Source organism: Peromyscus eremicus, chromosome 23, assembly GCF_949786415.1.
Source record: "Peromyscus eremicus chromosome 23, PerEre_H2_v1, whole genome shotgun sequence".
In the NCBI taxonomy this organism is placed as follows: Eukaryota; Metazoa; Chordata; class Mammalia; order Rodentia; family Cricetidae; genus Peromyscus; species Peromyscus eremicus.
In genome coordinates, this window is record NC_081438.1 from 18,891,902 (window position 1) to 18,907,703 (window position 15,802).

Below are 15,802 nucleotides of genomic sequence, written 5' to 3' on the forward strand. Positions count from 1 at the left end.
GGAACAAGGTAGACAACAGCTGAGGAGTGATGCCCAAGGCTGGATTCTGGCCTCTATATGTACGCACACAGGCACACCCATATGAACACACACACACACACACACACACACACACACACACACACACACACACTGCAAAGAAATAGGTACCACTACAGCCATCAAATATTAGCTTTCTTTTCGAAGTAAACCAGCTCCTTTCTTGCGGGGAACAGCATTTTCATGTGGCATATTCGAGGGTGTACAGTCACCACAAATGACCATCAACAGCCACAGGATCAGCTGCAGGATAGGTGGGGATTTCACAGTCTTGTAAGCCAGCACCATCCTCTCCATGGATACAAGGGGTCAGACAGATCCCTGAGTTTCATTAGCCAGCCTAGCTGAATTGTTTGAGCCTCAGGCCAATGAAAGACCATAACAAGGTGGATAGCTATTGAGAGGTGACACTTAAAGGTGACTTTAGACTTCCATGTGCATGTATGCATACACACACACACACACACACACACACACACACACACACACACATGCACACACGGGGAGGGGGATAAAACAGCACAGTTTGAGTGATAGGCTCAGGTCTATCAAAGACCATCTTCATGATGCTCAACACAGCAGAATCCCAGGGCAGGAAGGATGAGGAGGACAAGATGGAGAGTCCAGACAGAGCAGGTGTGTGGCATGGTCTGGGCTCCACTTCATCTTACCTTGTATTGCAGCAGAGGGACATCAGAAAGAGGATTGTGCGTCTTGGGAAACTCCAACTATGCATCTTGAGAAAAATAACTATCAATGCACATAGTCCTTGAACAATGGTGCTCTGGGAGGGAAAATAGCCCAGCCAGCCAGCAGGCTATTGTGTGAATGGGCTGTGGGTCTGTCAGAGTGTTAGACCTTGATGCGCAGGAGCTCCACACAGCCCCATCGTATGGGTCTGACTTACACTTGACTCCATCCCTTTGGAGACCAGGCTGGTGTCTGAGAGGAGGAAGGAGCAGGCCAGAGTGTCCAGATGTACCAGCAAGGCCAGGTGTGAACCATAGTATGAGTACATGAGTGAGTGTGAACGTTTGTTGGTGAATCGGGGAAGACTGTCCCTCTGCCCCCCAGCAATATAGGATGAGGTTGCAAGTGCTAGGTAGACAGACTCAGAGCCACACTGTCATCCTGAGCAAAACTGGTTCTGTTAGCAAGAATTGGGAAATGAATACTGATCAGATGTCACTACGGATAGCCGGAGTCACCTGAGAAGACAGATGACCTTCTGGGGTCCTCTCCTCTATCCACTCTCCTAATCTATACCCAAGTCACCTTCCCATCCTTCTGCAGTTCTGTAGCTGTGTTAGGGACAGATCACAAGGCGTGACTGGGGTTCCCACGGGAGCCCACAGAGAGCGGGGTGACTGTCCAGTTCTCATGAGTCCCTGTGTATACAACTTACCTATCTGGTAAGGAGCACCGTGTGGAATGGGGTGGTGTCGAGGGTGGGGCCTGCTCTGGGGCTCTGACACCTTGTGAAAGGGTGGGACTTATCAGACACAAGAGTGTGCAGAGAAGAGGGAAGAAAAACGTGACAGTGGACGGCACCCCTGGAGGAGCCTGGGGCTTCGATGAGGGTGAGTTCTGCAGGAGCGTCAGGAAGGTCAGGCCTCCCAGGCAGCCGCAGCAAGGTGGGCAAGCTTGGGAGATGTGTGTATGGATGGGCAGCGTGGATGATGGGCAGCGTGGATGGGCAAGTGAGGAGTATGTGGTGGGATGGGGGAATAAGGTGATGGGAGGGTGGATTTGTGGGGCGGGTAGGTGGATAAGTGAATAAGTGAGTGAGTGGAGGAGAGGTGGGTGGATACGTGGATGAATGGTCAGGTGGGGGTGGTAGGAGGTGGGTAGATGGGGCGGGAGGGATTGGTGACGAGGAGGTAGTAGGTAGATGAACAGGAAAACGGTGGGCAGATAGGCAGGTAGGGAAGGTAGATGGATGGGAGGACAGATAGGCAGGTGGGACAGGTGGACAGGGTAGGCTCAGCTAAAGCAGAAGGCGGTGCCACAAAGGGAGGGTGGCCTCCATGCCTCAGGTGTCTGCGTTCCGTCTTTCCCACGAGGGGCTTAAGTGTGTGATGGGACTGGATTTGTGCTGTGAGAAGGACAAGGTTGGAGGTGGGAGGATGGGGGTTGGGGGGGCAAGAGCAGGAGTGGCTGTGGGAGGCCAGTGGGCAGCCTCCTGAGCCACTGGACCCAGGGGGCCATGTGGCAGCTGGGTTAGGCTGGATGGGAGAGTGTGTATGACCACAGGAAGCACCCGCATAGACTGGTCTCCTTCAGGCCACACCCCCGTAGATCAGTTAAGAAGGGGTGTGGTCAGTATGAAGGTAGGTAGGGCCCATTGTAAAATGGGAAGGGTAGATAAGAAAGGAGTAGGCCTGAGGGAGATGGAGCAGGGCTGCTGTCACCGGAGGCATGGACAGATGTCTCTACCAGTGGCAGGACCCCTCCCTGTGTCCCAGACCAGACTACAGGTCTGGATGGTGGAAGGTTAGTTTGGGTCCAGAGGAAAGTTCAAGGACAGGGGTCCTGGTCCATTAGAGACACGCCCTCACCTGGCCCAGCTGCCACCAAGGTTATCCTGTCTTGAGTCTGGCTCCATCTCTACTACCCTCCCCCTACATTTCCGTCCCCGGGTAACCAGAAGCTGTTTCATGTTAAGTGTGGGTGCAGGCATGGAGTATACTCTGGGTTCCTTGTGTTACACCTTCCCCCTGAGTGCCTTGTAGCTGTGTGGTACCTAGGTAAAGCCACAAGCTAAAACATAAAGCAAACACGTGTCTAAACCTCCTAGGTAGAAGGATCGTATAAAAACTCTTCTGTTCCATTCTGAGGCAAGTGGCTCAAATTCCTGGTTCCCACGCCATTCCATGGGTTCTTCCTTGGTCATACTCGGAAACTCAAAAGCAGGCTGGTTGCCTCACTCATCCATGCAGGCTGTTTATGAGCTGATAAGAGACCTGGGAGTCTGCAGGTGCTGATCTGGGGCGGCCCTGGAGGGATGTGGTTTCGAATATAGTTCATGTTGAAGGGATGGGTCTATCTTTAGACCCCAAAGGCCCGCATTGGCCGTGAAGAGACGGAAACCTGAATTCTGTGTTATACAGAGGTTGGCGAGGTTCTCTCTGACCCTGGGGGGCTTGGGAAGACAGAGCCTTTGAGTACAAAGCACAGACAGGGTGTTGCCTGGCTTGGTCTTTATCCTTCCCGCCCTCAGGGTGGCCCATCCCATTGGCCTGCCTCAGATCCTGGGATAGGAACCTACCCAACTGTTCCTTCCTGGCTCTGACCCAGATGGGCCCACCAGTCTTCCACGCCGGGGCTTTCTTGGGCTATGAAGGGCTATCCAAAGCTTCTCCAAAACCAGAGAACATCAGGCCTCTGTCTTACGAGATCCTTTATTATTCAGAGCTGGGCTTGGGTTGCTAGGAAATGCCGATGGAAGGTAAAAACGCAGTGAGGGTGGAGTGGGACCTCTGCTAGACTCTGCCTGTGTCTGGCCCTATGCTGGGAATGTGGCTATTTTGGTCTGTGATGCTGCCTTGCTGAGGGTCAGAATTAAGGACCATGGTGCCCTCTGCCTTCTTCTTGGGGACAGTGATGAAGAAGTGTCTCCCAATTTCTTTATCGGTAAAGCCACATGCTAAAACATAAAGCAGACACGTGTCTGAACAAGGGGTGTTAAGGGAACTTCTCAGATATATTTCCTTCCCTTTCATGTTCAGAAGCCCACGCTTTGCCTATAAGCAGCAGGTGATGAGTAATTGGCTGGTTAATCCCATCGGGAAGCTCACTCCAGAGATGCAGGGAGCCTGTGGAATAGGCCGGAGCTGTTCTGCAGCCTCTGAGGCTCTGGACATACAGCAGGTGTCTGGGGTGGGGGTTGGGGGTGGGGGGAACAATCAGGCTTGTGTGGGATGGTCCTCGGGTTCTCTGCTAGTACCTTCATAGGGACCCTGCCAGGCCCTTCTGGATGCCCAGCATCCTGCTGACCTGTGGAAATGGTTTTTCTCTCCAGCCCAGGCAACTGGGACTTGGATGAGCTGTCGGCCTCCCACGGTCCTCTGCAAGTGGAACGTGGGCTGTGAGAGGCAACTCACCTTTTCTTTGGCATAGCCACATTCCCATATGTTAAAATCTCTCTGAAAACATCAAGGCTTCCTTTTTAAAAAAATTTTATTTTAGAGCAACTTGCTTTTCCTAGCCAAAGAGCTGAGCCTGGGATAGAGCCCGAGGACCAGCTGGGCAGGGAATTCCTGGTCAAGGCCGTGACCTTGGCCCCAGACCCAAGACAGCTAGTCTACCCCTCCCTTACGGACCACACACACTTGGCTTTTTTTTGCACACTGGCCAGCTGTACTTTTCCTTTGAAGGATGATTTAAGCTCTGGTCTCTGGAGGTGGAAGGGGACAGAAACAAGCCACCCAGGAGAAGACATTCTTCCGACCACCTCCCTAGAGCCCATGTCTCTTGTGGCATGGGGGGTTGGGGCTGGCTTCCTTTGGCCACCTGCTTGCTTTAAATACTTCCAAATGACCTGGGTGACACAGAGATGTACCTCTTAGACATTTCTGTGCAGTTTGGGTCCAGAGGAGATATCAAACACAGGGCTCCTATTCCAGTAGAGACGCGTCCTCACCTGGCCTGGTTGTTACCAAGGTTGTTCTTCCTAAATTCCAGCTTAGTGTTACATCATCCACCCTCCATGGGCTCATGTGCATGCTCTGCCTCCCGCTGCATCCCCATCACTGGGTAATCAGAAGCTGTTTAATGCCAAGTGTGGATGCAGGCATGGAGTACTCTGGGCTCCTTGTGTTAGTTAGACCTTTCCCCCGAGTGCCTTATAGCTCTGTAGTACCTGGGCAGAGGGATGGTATAAAAAAAACCTTTCTGTTCCATTCTGAGGCAAGTGGTTTTAATTCCAGGTTCCCATGGCATTTCATAGAGTTCTTCCTTCTTCATACTCAGAAACTCAAAAGCATTCTGATTGCCCCACTCATCCATGCAGGCTGTTTATGAACTGATAAGAGACCTGGAAGTCTACAGGTGCTGATCTGGGGCAGCCCTGGAGGAGTGTGGTTTCGAATTCGCTCATGCTGGTCATTTGACTTCTCCAGTTTTGTGACGGGCACCCTGGATGTTCAGGATGTGAGAGATCTTAGGGGGGAATTAAAAAAAAAATTATGGGGCTGGAGGGATGGCTCCACAGTTTGGAGTGTGTGCTGTTCTTGCAGCAGACCCTAGTTCGCTTCCCAGCATCCATTTCAGGTGGCTCACAACCACCTAGAATTAGCTCCAGGGGACCCAGTGCCCACTTCTGACTTCCGTGGCCACTGCACTCACATGCATGTGTACACAGATACATATACACACCTACGCACATACGTTTTAAAGTTTGAAAATCTTTTTAAATAAATTAATTAACTGAACACACTTTAAAGTTTGTGCATATCGATGCAGGCATGTGTGTGCCGTGGCACACGTGGGAAGGTCAGAGACAACTTTCGGGTGTCAGTTCTGGCCTTCCGCAGGCCCTTGTGGTAGCAGGGCTTTCTCTTATTTTGGAACCATGCTCCACACCCAGGCTAGCTGGCTCACGACATCATCATCACTTGTTTTATACCATAGGGGCCCTGGGATTACAGATGTGCACCGCCACATCTGGTTTTTGTTTGGGTGGAGGGACTGAGCTCGAGTCATTAGGTCCGGCATTGGCAAATGCTTTTACTCAGGGAGCCATTGTCTTAGCCCCTGTGAGGAAATCCTGTTTCCGCTCCGGGATGCGCGTTTGTCCTTTTCTGCCGCATCACAGACGTATCCGTTTCCTTTCATTTCAGACTCACAAGCAGTTGGTCGATGCCACCAATGAGAGCAACCGCCTCTTCCTGTATTGTGTCTTCCTTAACTTCAGGTACCGTCAGTGTGGGGGGTACCAGGTGGACAGAAGGGGGAGCGTGGGGGAAGATGGGAAGACAACAAGGTGTCCACCCCAGGCCGGTATCACATCACACAGGGTAGGGTTGTAATCACCGGTTTATGAAGTCAACGTGTTTGCGTTTATGAGCATGCGTGAGGGTAAGACCTGATTGGGTATGACTGGAGGTTGCATGGATTCAAAGGTCTTTTATAGTCCTTAGAATCAGTTCATCGGGGCACCATGAGGCCACATGGGAATACCGTCCCACTGCCTTCTATGAGAGTCTCAAGGAAGGGCTAGGACTCAGGGCTTTGGGAAACAGCATTCACTAGCTAGCATATCCAAATCTTAGTGTTGGGGCCAGCGAGATGGCTCAGTGGGTAAAGGTGTCTGTTGCCAAGTCTCATAACCCTAACTTTGATCCCTGGAACTCACATGGCGGAAGGAGAGAGCCAACTCCCCGACCTCCACATGCGTACTCTAGCATGCACACATACACTACCCCCAAATAAATAAATAAATGTAATAAAAACATCTCTCTATTTGATGGTTAGTGTCGGGGTTAATGTCCAGAAACTCAAATAACCCAATAGCCAGAGACCCACATACCCTGATTAAGTCATGGGTGACAGACCTAAATCGACACTTGCCAAGAGAAGAAATAAAAATGGCCAGCAGATACAGAAAAGAAAAGAAACCAAATCAATATCCCAGTCCTCAGGGAAATGCAAATAAGATTGCAATGAGGCAGTTCTCCACTGCAGTAGGAACAGCTGTTATAAACAAGATGAGGTTTGTGGGTGGGGACCTCGGGGGTGATGGGCACAGTGCAAGAAGCTGAGAGAAGAGTGGGGATGAGCTCAAAGCTCAAAGTGAGCAAGAATGAATCACAGAGACTCCTGAAAGCTGAGCAGGACAGAAAGAGCTCAGTGGAAAACCAGGTAAGCCGGGCTACTGAGTGGCTGCTGAGAGCCCCGACTCAAGTCTGAAGCTGTAGTGAGGCCATTCACCAGATGAAAGTCTTGGAGGAGTTCCTTGTAAACACACATCGCTCACTTCATCCAAGAATACAGTCACCTGCAGCTTGGGGGAACACCTCATTGACACCCCGAGGCAGCAGGGAGGACCCAAGCCAAGAGAGCTTCTGGGGGCGGGACTCATTTTCTCGGACCTTCAAAGAGAAAGGGTCAAGGGACAAGCAGGGCTGACTCTAGGAATTATAAATCAGAGGAGGAAATGGTTGGTGTTTATAGCCAACTTCCATGGAGAGATGTCAGTGGAATCCAAGGGAATCCTGGGAAAGCCAGAAGGATGAACCAGTGTTGAGGGGGCCATATTCACAGCCCTGGAATACAGGCTGCTCCTGAGAGCTGGCTGGGGCACAGGCATTGAACACATTAGTGAAACTTCCCAATAACACAAGAAGGAGATTGTAGCAGCCATTGAGACACTGGGTGCCCAGCGGTCGGGACTCTTGTCTCGAGGATAATTGCAAGTCGAGCAACTCTGGCCCCTTCTCATTTCTGCAAAAGAGCAAGCCTGCAAGGGAATTCTTGTGTCGCTGGCCTTTTGACCACCACAATTCAGTCAGCCACAAGAAGAGAGAAGAAGATTTATGAGTTCCTTTTTGGCGCAGGGGAGATGGCTCAGTAGGTTAAATATTTGCTGTGCAAGCATGGGGATCTGAGTCGGATTCCCCAGAACCCATGTCAAAAGCTAGACATGGGGACATGGGCTTGTAGTTCTAGTAGTAGGAGTCAGAGACAGGAGGATGCCTGGGGCTGGCTGGCAGCCAGTCTAGCCTAAAAGGTAAACTCCAGGCCGGTCGGAGACTGTCAAAAATAAAAGGTGGATGGTACCCGAGGAATGACAGCCAAAGCTGACCTCTGACCTCCGCACACACATGTGTGCCTACCCACACACACACATACACACGAATTTCTTTTCACTCCTTGTTACCAAATGATATATTTGACTTAAAAAAAAAAAGGCTAAAAGCCAGCATTCTGGTTAGATTCTATTGCCGAGATAAAACTCTGACCAAAAGCAACATGGGGGAGGAGACCGTTCATTTGATTTACATGTTAGAGTCCATCATGGAGGGCAGCCAAGGGTAGGAACTGAAGCAGAGACCATGAAGGAACACTACTTACTTCCCCCTGGCATGCTCAGCTACCTTTCTTACACCACCCATGCCCACCTGACTGGGGGATGGCACCACCCACAGTGGGAAGGGCCCTCCCACATCAGTTAGCAAGTGAGGAAATACCTCAGAAATGTGGCCACAGGCCAATCTGATGGAGGCAGTTCTTCAGCTGAGGTTCCCTCTTCCCAGATGCTTCTGGGTTGTGTCAAGTTGACAGCTGAAACTAACTACAACAGACAGCAATGCTGGCCAGGGTGTGGAGCAAAGTGGGAGTTCGAGTTAGCATGGCCATTGTGGAAATCAGTCTGGAGGTTCCTCAAGAAAAGAAATCAGACCCACCCCTGGTGCACATCCAAAGAAAGTGGAGTCAGCAAGTTAGAGAGAATGTTTTCCCAGCATTACTCACAATAGCCAAGATATGGTATCAACCTACGTTGATGATATGCACGCACAGCGCAATTCTATTCAGCCCCAGCTCCCAGAGACGGCCACACCACACACATCCAGCCAGACCACTTTGCAAATGATTCCTTATTATGTATTCAGGAGAATTCAGTTTGAAAGCATAGTCCTCTTGGTTTTGATAAGTGAACACAGCTGTGCCATCATGTGACCGAGATCAAGGACAATGCCATCCACTTCAAATGTTCTCCTCTATGACATGCATCTGGATGGAGGTCAGAGGCCAACCCTGGGGAGTCGGTTCTCTCCTACTATGTGGGGTCCCAGGGATGGAACTCAGCTCATCCCGCTTGATGGCAAGCGCCTTTACCCACTGAGCCCTCTCCCCGGCCCCTTAGTTCATTTTGAAGGGAGCTGCTTCACTTCTGAACAGTGGGGGAACTCTCTGGAGCCCTTTCCGCTATTTATTGATTTGTAATTAAATATTTTATGATCTGAAAAGGTACTTCCTACAGCCTGGGTTTTTAAGATGCGTTTTAAGTTGTTTATACAAACCATACTCTAGTCGTCCTGGGAAATGATGCGTTCATGGCAGGAGTTCCATAAATGTCAGCGCGGTCACACGAAGTAGCAGTTATGCACAGGTCTTCTGGTCTTGCCACTGTTCTGTTAACTTGTCCTGCCAATCACACTCGGCCCTCAGTCCCCATGAATTTTGTGGTAGATATCCAACCAACCACAAACCTGAAATGTCCGGGCTCGGGGGGGAATTACACTTGTAACGAGCATGTGCGGACTTCTTGCCTGTCATTATTCCTTCCATGATATAACTGTCCACATGCCATTCACATTGCATTTGATATTATGCATCACCTAGAGATGAATGTAAGAGGGTGTGTGGGGACTCTATGCAAACTTTGGGCCACTTTAAATATTTGAGCTTCTTCGGCATTTAGTCTCCATGAGGGGGTCCTGGAACCAGTTCCCAGAGTGGGAAGCTGGGCTCAAAGTCACAGGCCAGTAAGACAGGGAGACAGCAAGATCAAAGCCTGCTGAGGCTACAGAGAGAGTTCAAGGTTAGCCCCGGCAGCTCAGTGAGACTCTGTCTCAAAATAAAAAGTGAAAAGGGAGGTGGGGGATATGGCTTAGTGGCAGAGCACTTGCTTAGCATGCATGAGGTTCTGGGTTCGGTCTGAGAGATGGAGTGAACAGACCTGAGAAAGAGATAACCCAGAACATTGAACTCAGAGGAGGCGTGTGGACTGTGATGGTGGCCTGGGATCAATGCTCTTGTCTGTGGTACATCCTTCTTTGCCCTGGAAGATAAGCGCTACTCTGAGGTCTGCACCATCTCATTTAGACACAACTCCGCGGCCCTTTTAAAAAATTAAGTATTTATTATTTTTAATTAGGGATATGTGTGTGTCTGCATCTGTGGGTATGTGCACATGAGCTCAGGTTCCCACAGAAGTTGGAGATATTGGATGTCCTGGAGCTGGAGTTATAGGTGGTTGTGAGCCTCCCAATGTGGGTGCTAGGGTGCTCTGGAAGAGCAGTCAGTACTCTTAATTCCCAAGCGATTTCTCCAGGCTTCCCTCTACCCTCTCAATTAGTATATCTTCACCCACCATTTTCCATTCATCCATCCTCTTTGACTGAAAGTGGGGCTTTTAGACCATCTCTCACAGGCTTGCTCAGACCATTTACATTGCATGCCCTGTGTCTACCTGAAATGGATGTCCTAGCACTTTAAAGGTATTCTAAGATGTAATTAGTACATCGGCAGTTCCTCCTGCCCATAGCTTGTGAGGTTGCACTGTCTTTAGGAGATCTTTGCAGGTTCTTTCGTTTCTGCCCCAGACGATCAACTGTCTTGTAGAGCAGTTACCAGACAAGACCAGAGCCATGCCACAGACGCCTACATTGACCCCATCTCTAGCTATTTTTATGTTTTTGTGCAGAGCCACGCTTCTGTCTGCTATAATGTCCCTTTAACCTTCCTTGTATTGCGAGCCTGCCAGAAGCAAATTCAGTTATTGCTCGTCTGAGAACAAGCTCCCTTTCGTTGTTGAAAGATACCTTCACTGGTCTTAGAATTCTGGGCCACTTTTTCCTAATTGCATTTTTTATCAGTTATAATTTTAAAGATACTTCTTGTCTGTGTGTGCATGTGTAGTTGGCCATAGGTGCAAGTGTTCCAGAGTGTGTGTGGGATGCCCAGAGGACAGCCTGCAGCTCAAGTCAGCTCTCTCCTTGTACCCTATGTGTCCCAGAGATCAGTCGAACTCAGGTCCTCAGGCTTGACAGCAAACGCTTTTAATGGCTGAGCAGCCATCCTGCCAGGCGACGCGGGTCACTTTTTGGAAAAGATTAATACTCTAAGAAATTATACAAAGACTCTCTTGGTGTATATTTAATATTTAGGTATACATGCATTTACTTATTTACTTTGTGGGACTGAGGATGGGACCCAGAATCGTTCATGCTAGGCACATGCTCTACTACTGAACTATAGCCCCATCCCACCCCCTAATATATTCACATTCCTCCTTTTCATTTGTTTGAGATGGGTCTCACTTTACAAGCTAGCTTAAAATTTACGATGTAACCCAGGCTGGCCTTAAGCTCACAGCAAGCCCCCTGTCTCAGCCTCCCAAGTGTTAAGATTACAGGCGTGTACCACCATGTCTGGGCTTCAAAATATTATTCTTTTTATTTTTGAAGGTGAAACATCATTTTTAAAAGACAAATACCTCTTTTATTTTTACATCTTACCCTGAGTTTATGCATGTGTGTTGAAATAATTTATGTGTCATATACACTTGCATTCATAAGAAATATATGGAAGTGTTTTAGCCGGACATTTCTTGCACCATTCCACACGATTTTCTTTTGTGTTCTGCCTCTACCGATACCTGTTTGTTTTACTGTATTTATATACATCACATTGTATTTATGTACCCGAGTGACCGTATTTCTGCCTTGACGTGGATGTCCCGGGTCACAGGCTGTGCATATTTTTGATGTTATCTGAAATGGCTCAGCCGTCTTCTGTGCAGATTTATGTGTGCACAGCTGGGAAGCTTCCTGCTCGTCCCCACCACCTCCCTTGGGAACAGATTTTCATCCCATACAGAGGTGACACCTCTCACAACTCAGCTTCCCTGGTTGATTAGGGCAGAGTCACACCTTCAGGGTTCAGTTTTGGGATGTGACTTTCAAGGCTTGTCTGCACACCCTTCGCTAGAGCCGAGGGCCAGGTCCACCCTCCTGACTGTGTCCACCCCTGTGAATTCTCAGGGTCACCTCAAATGGAAACGTGGCATCCTTGCATTAAGTAGGCATACAAAGTAGCTGTGTCAAACACAATCGCCTGTGTGTTGGTCCCTCCCCAGGTCCTGGGAAAGTGAGATCCAAATGTGGGGTGGGGGAGGGGCCCACAACGCCTTTGTATTCTGGAGTTACTGATGGGATCTGGTCTCTCTACATGTGGTTCCACTGGCCCAGGCTTTGCTTTCAGCTGGGTGCCTCTGACCTCCCCCAGGAGGTGACTCATTCATCATGAGAACCACCCAGAAAGCTGCTGTTCTCAGTTACCAGGTGCGGTGCCCACACCACGGCCCTCTTCCCACACTCTCAGGCTCCCCCCCCTACTCCTCCCTTCCCCCCACTCCCCCCATCCCCCTACTCCCCCCACCTACCCCCCTCACCCCTGCTACAAGGTTACTATTGCAAGGGCTACATGCCTCTTTGGAACATAAAACTGCTATAGCTGAGTGGTCTCGTCCTTGGATATTGTCAGGGGTGCAAGATCAGGTCCCGGGTTCCCTCACTCCAGGCGGCTACCCCCACAGTGTAGAAGGAGGAACTATAGCGGACTACAAATGAGAGACAACCCGAGCCTCAGGCTCCTTCAGCTCCACAGACTAGGGGCTCCTGCCTCAAGCTGAGACACAGGTTTGCTTTTCGGACAAAGACACCTGTTTGGCATTTGAAAGGACAGAGAAGTTCACACAGGACAATGACAGCGACCACCACGCTCCCTGCAAAGATTAACCGGCTGGCATTGGCGCCTGTTGGCCTGGGTGTCGCTGTGAGAAATCACAGCGTCAACAGCAATTAGAGACTAGAACATTACAGAAAAGCAAACATTCCATTTGACCCCAGCCTCCTCCTCTGACCTCCTTCCTGGGTTTTTGGAGGCCACTGTGACGAGGCTGTCAGTGTCCTTCGTAACTCACATTCATTTGTGTGTGCATTCACAGAAACCAGGTCGATGTTGCCTCCCGCACACCATCACGATGCCCTGTGTGCCGCTTTTGTGTTTCGCGTGTAACGGTACACACTGGCCAAGGATTATTTTTAAAATAAGTTTCTGGGGGCTTGGAGAGCTGGCTCAGAGGTAGAGAGCACAGACTGATTTTCAGAGGATCTGAGTTCAATTCCCAGCACCCATGTGGCAGCTCATCATCATCATCACCTGTAACTCCAGCTCCAGGAGATCTAATGCCCTCTTCTGGCCTTTGCAGACACCTGTACTTACATGCATCTATATTCCCAGTCCCCCCTCCACACACACAGCCTCCCCCACAAAATAAAATCCTTAAAATAAAATTTAAAGTGACAATAATATGTGCACATGTGTTGTGTGTGTGTGTGTATGTGTGTCTGCACATGCCCACCCATGCCCATGCCATGGTCATTAGAGGGCATCGAGTGCCCTTGATACTTCTCCAGCTTATTCCTTTGAGTCAGAGTCTCTCCTTGAATCTTGAACTTGCATTCTTTTTGGCTGGACTGGCAATCCCAGATATCCCCTGGCTTCCACTTGTCCACAGTACTGGGGTTACAGGAGAATATAGGACCATGCCCAGCTTCTTACACGGGGGCTGGGAATCAAATGCAGGTCTTCATAGTCGCACTGCGAGTAACGTTAGCCATGGCACCCTATTTCCAGCCTCAAGGTTTTTAAAGTGTTATATAGGAGTTTTTTCTTCATATCTACCACATTGTATCATATTTGTATGCACTGCATTTTAGTTATGTATATATTATTTATACACCTGGCATTTTATGTATCTGTCCCTCAGACACACGTTTAAGAATTGTAATGCTTTTCCTTAGGTCACTCATGAGTCCCTGAGTATTTGGTTTCCCAAGCTGGACTCTGGGCCACACACATTCCCTCCCAGGGTGGGAGGGGTCTAGGTGCTTTCCCAGTGGACCAAGCTGAGGCAGTGGCTCCGGCCTCTCTCTGTCCCAGTGTCAGCCACTTCCCAGTTTTAAGACCCAAGGATGGTTTGCACCCTGATGTCAGGGTTAGCTAGTGAGCTGTTGAGCCTGTGGGACTGAGGGGTGCTATTGTTCCCACTGATCATGCCTGTTCATTGTGCTCTCAGCTCCGGGGAAGGTGTCTGGTCAAGCCAGGGCTGTGCGCTCACAGAGGGAAACCTCACCCACTCAGTGTGCCGCTGTACGCATCTCACCAACTTCGCCATCCTCATGCAAGTGGTCCCACTGCAGGTGAGTGCCACGTAGACCCCGCCTGGTCCTCAGGTCGCAGAAGCTGTCGCCGCCACCCTCAGAGCAGATCTAGATGGTCTACAAAGTGATCTCCTATCTGGGAGGTGGCTGGACACAGTTAACATCTTTGAAGAGCAAGCCGGGGAGTCTGACATGTGGTTCACATAAAAACCTACATTGGTTAAGGGAGCATAAGGGGACATGGGACACAGATCACAAGCCTGGAGGGGAGATCAGTAGGAAGCTGTGAGCTGCCCTGGGAAGGTGCTCCAGAGTTGCGGGAAATGAGCTCATGGCATCCAGCAAGCACACATCAAGGGCCAGCAGAGGAGGTACCTGGCCAGTGATGTTGCCTTTGGAGGTACCTTCTTAGTGGGCAGTTAAGCAAGTGAGCATCCAGCGTGCTGGCTGGGAACCTGAGTGTTGCCAAAGACCGCTCAGAGGGAAGGTACAGGTGCACCCCTTGGCTCAGTGAGGGAGACAGGAGCTTTCACACCACTGGGGGACATTTCAAATGACACCAGGGTAGGGAGCTTCCTCCTCTGGGTCCTCCATATGCTGGAGGGATATTATACCCCTTTTTGGCCTACCCGGGAGCAGCACAAAGGGATGTGTACTCTCCAGGGAGCGGCTACTCATGCCTGGCATTTGTCCCAAGAGAGGTCCAATCTACAAAGTCAAAAAGGGAAAAACAACAGAATAAGAAGAAGAAGGAAATCCAGACTCATTTATATTATGAATCTGTCACCAGTCAGTATTGGTGACACCAAATTTAGACAGCCTGTGGGTGTCTTCGTGGGAGAAAAATCACATCTATTCATTGCTGGGAAAGGTTGATTTGAAAATGGTTTAAAATTATCCCCGTTTAAAAGGAACGGATCATGAACATTAACGAAATTAAGGCAGCTCTCACAAGCGAGGCCAAGCCCGGGGCACACTTATGGAATTCAAAAGGTGGTGTGAATGACCTCATGTCCTTGACACCAAGCCAGCTTCCTCCTGGGCACCAATTTCCCCCTCATGGTCTTTGGATTTGTGGTTCAAGTCTGCGCTTGGGCACTCTTGCCACGTCGTGTTCCCATCTCTCTTACTCTCTGTGGTCTGTCCAACACTTCTCCACTCCTGGTTTCTTCCTAGGGGCTCACTTCTGGAGGCTTCTGTCTTCCAGGTTGAGTGAGTGTGGCCTTTCTGTGCAGTCTCAACAGACAGTGAGGCATGCCTGAGTAGTGACGTAGACTGGCGGACCAATGCCAGGAGGGATGCTCTAGGATGATGGCCCGGGAGATATCAGGATGATGCCGCAGGTGAATCCAGGATATCTCAGGAGACCCCAAGATGATTCCCTGGGAAACCATGGGATGATGTCTCAGGAGACCCCAGGATGATGTTCCAGGAGACCCTAGAATGTGGTCTGAGGCTGACCTTGGCCATTCAAGTGTTCCTGAAGTTTGAATGTGGAAGGCTTGCCTCTCGCATCAGAATTTCATGCTTCAGCTACTTGATCTCAAAGTCTCGATTTCTGGTTTTCAGAAAAGTAAAACAGGGCTAGGGAGGAGGCTTAGTGATGAAAACGCTTGCCTTGGAAGCATGAAGACGAGAGTTCGGTTCCCGGGAACATACATAAATGTTACATGGGGGTGGTGGCCCATCTGTCATTCCAATCTTAGACGGTGGAGATGGGATCCCCAGAGCAAGCAAGCTAGCTAGACTAGGCCTATGGGAGAGCTCTGGATTTGATTGAGAGACCCTGACTCAATAAATAAGGTGGAAGA

The 15,802-nt window shown here is 49.9% G+C and overlaps 1 protein-coding gene across 2 annotated transcripts in view; it reads left to right on the top strand.

Annotated features, from left to right (window-relative positions):
- The window catches only part of Adgrd1 (adhesion G protein-coupled receptor D1), a 117,093-nt gene that overhangs the window by 70,760 nt on the left and 30,531 nt on the right, over nt 1–15,802 (top strand). For both annotated transcript variants that reach the window (XM_059249082.1, XM_059249083.1), the window contains 2 exons: nt 5,880–5,953; nt 13,907–14,030. In XM_059249082.1, the coding sequence (XP_059105065.1) occupies nt 5,880–5,953; nt 13,907–14,030 (198 nt within the window). The remainder of the gene's footprint in view (nt 1–5,879; nt 5,954–13,906; nt 14,031–15,802) is intronic.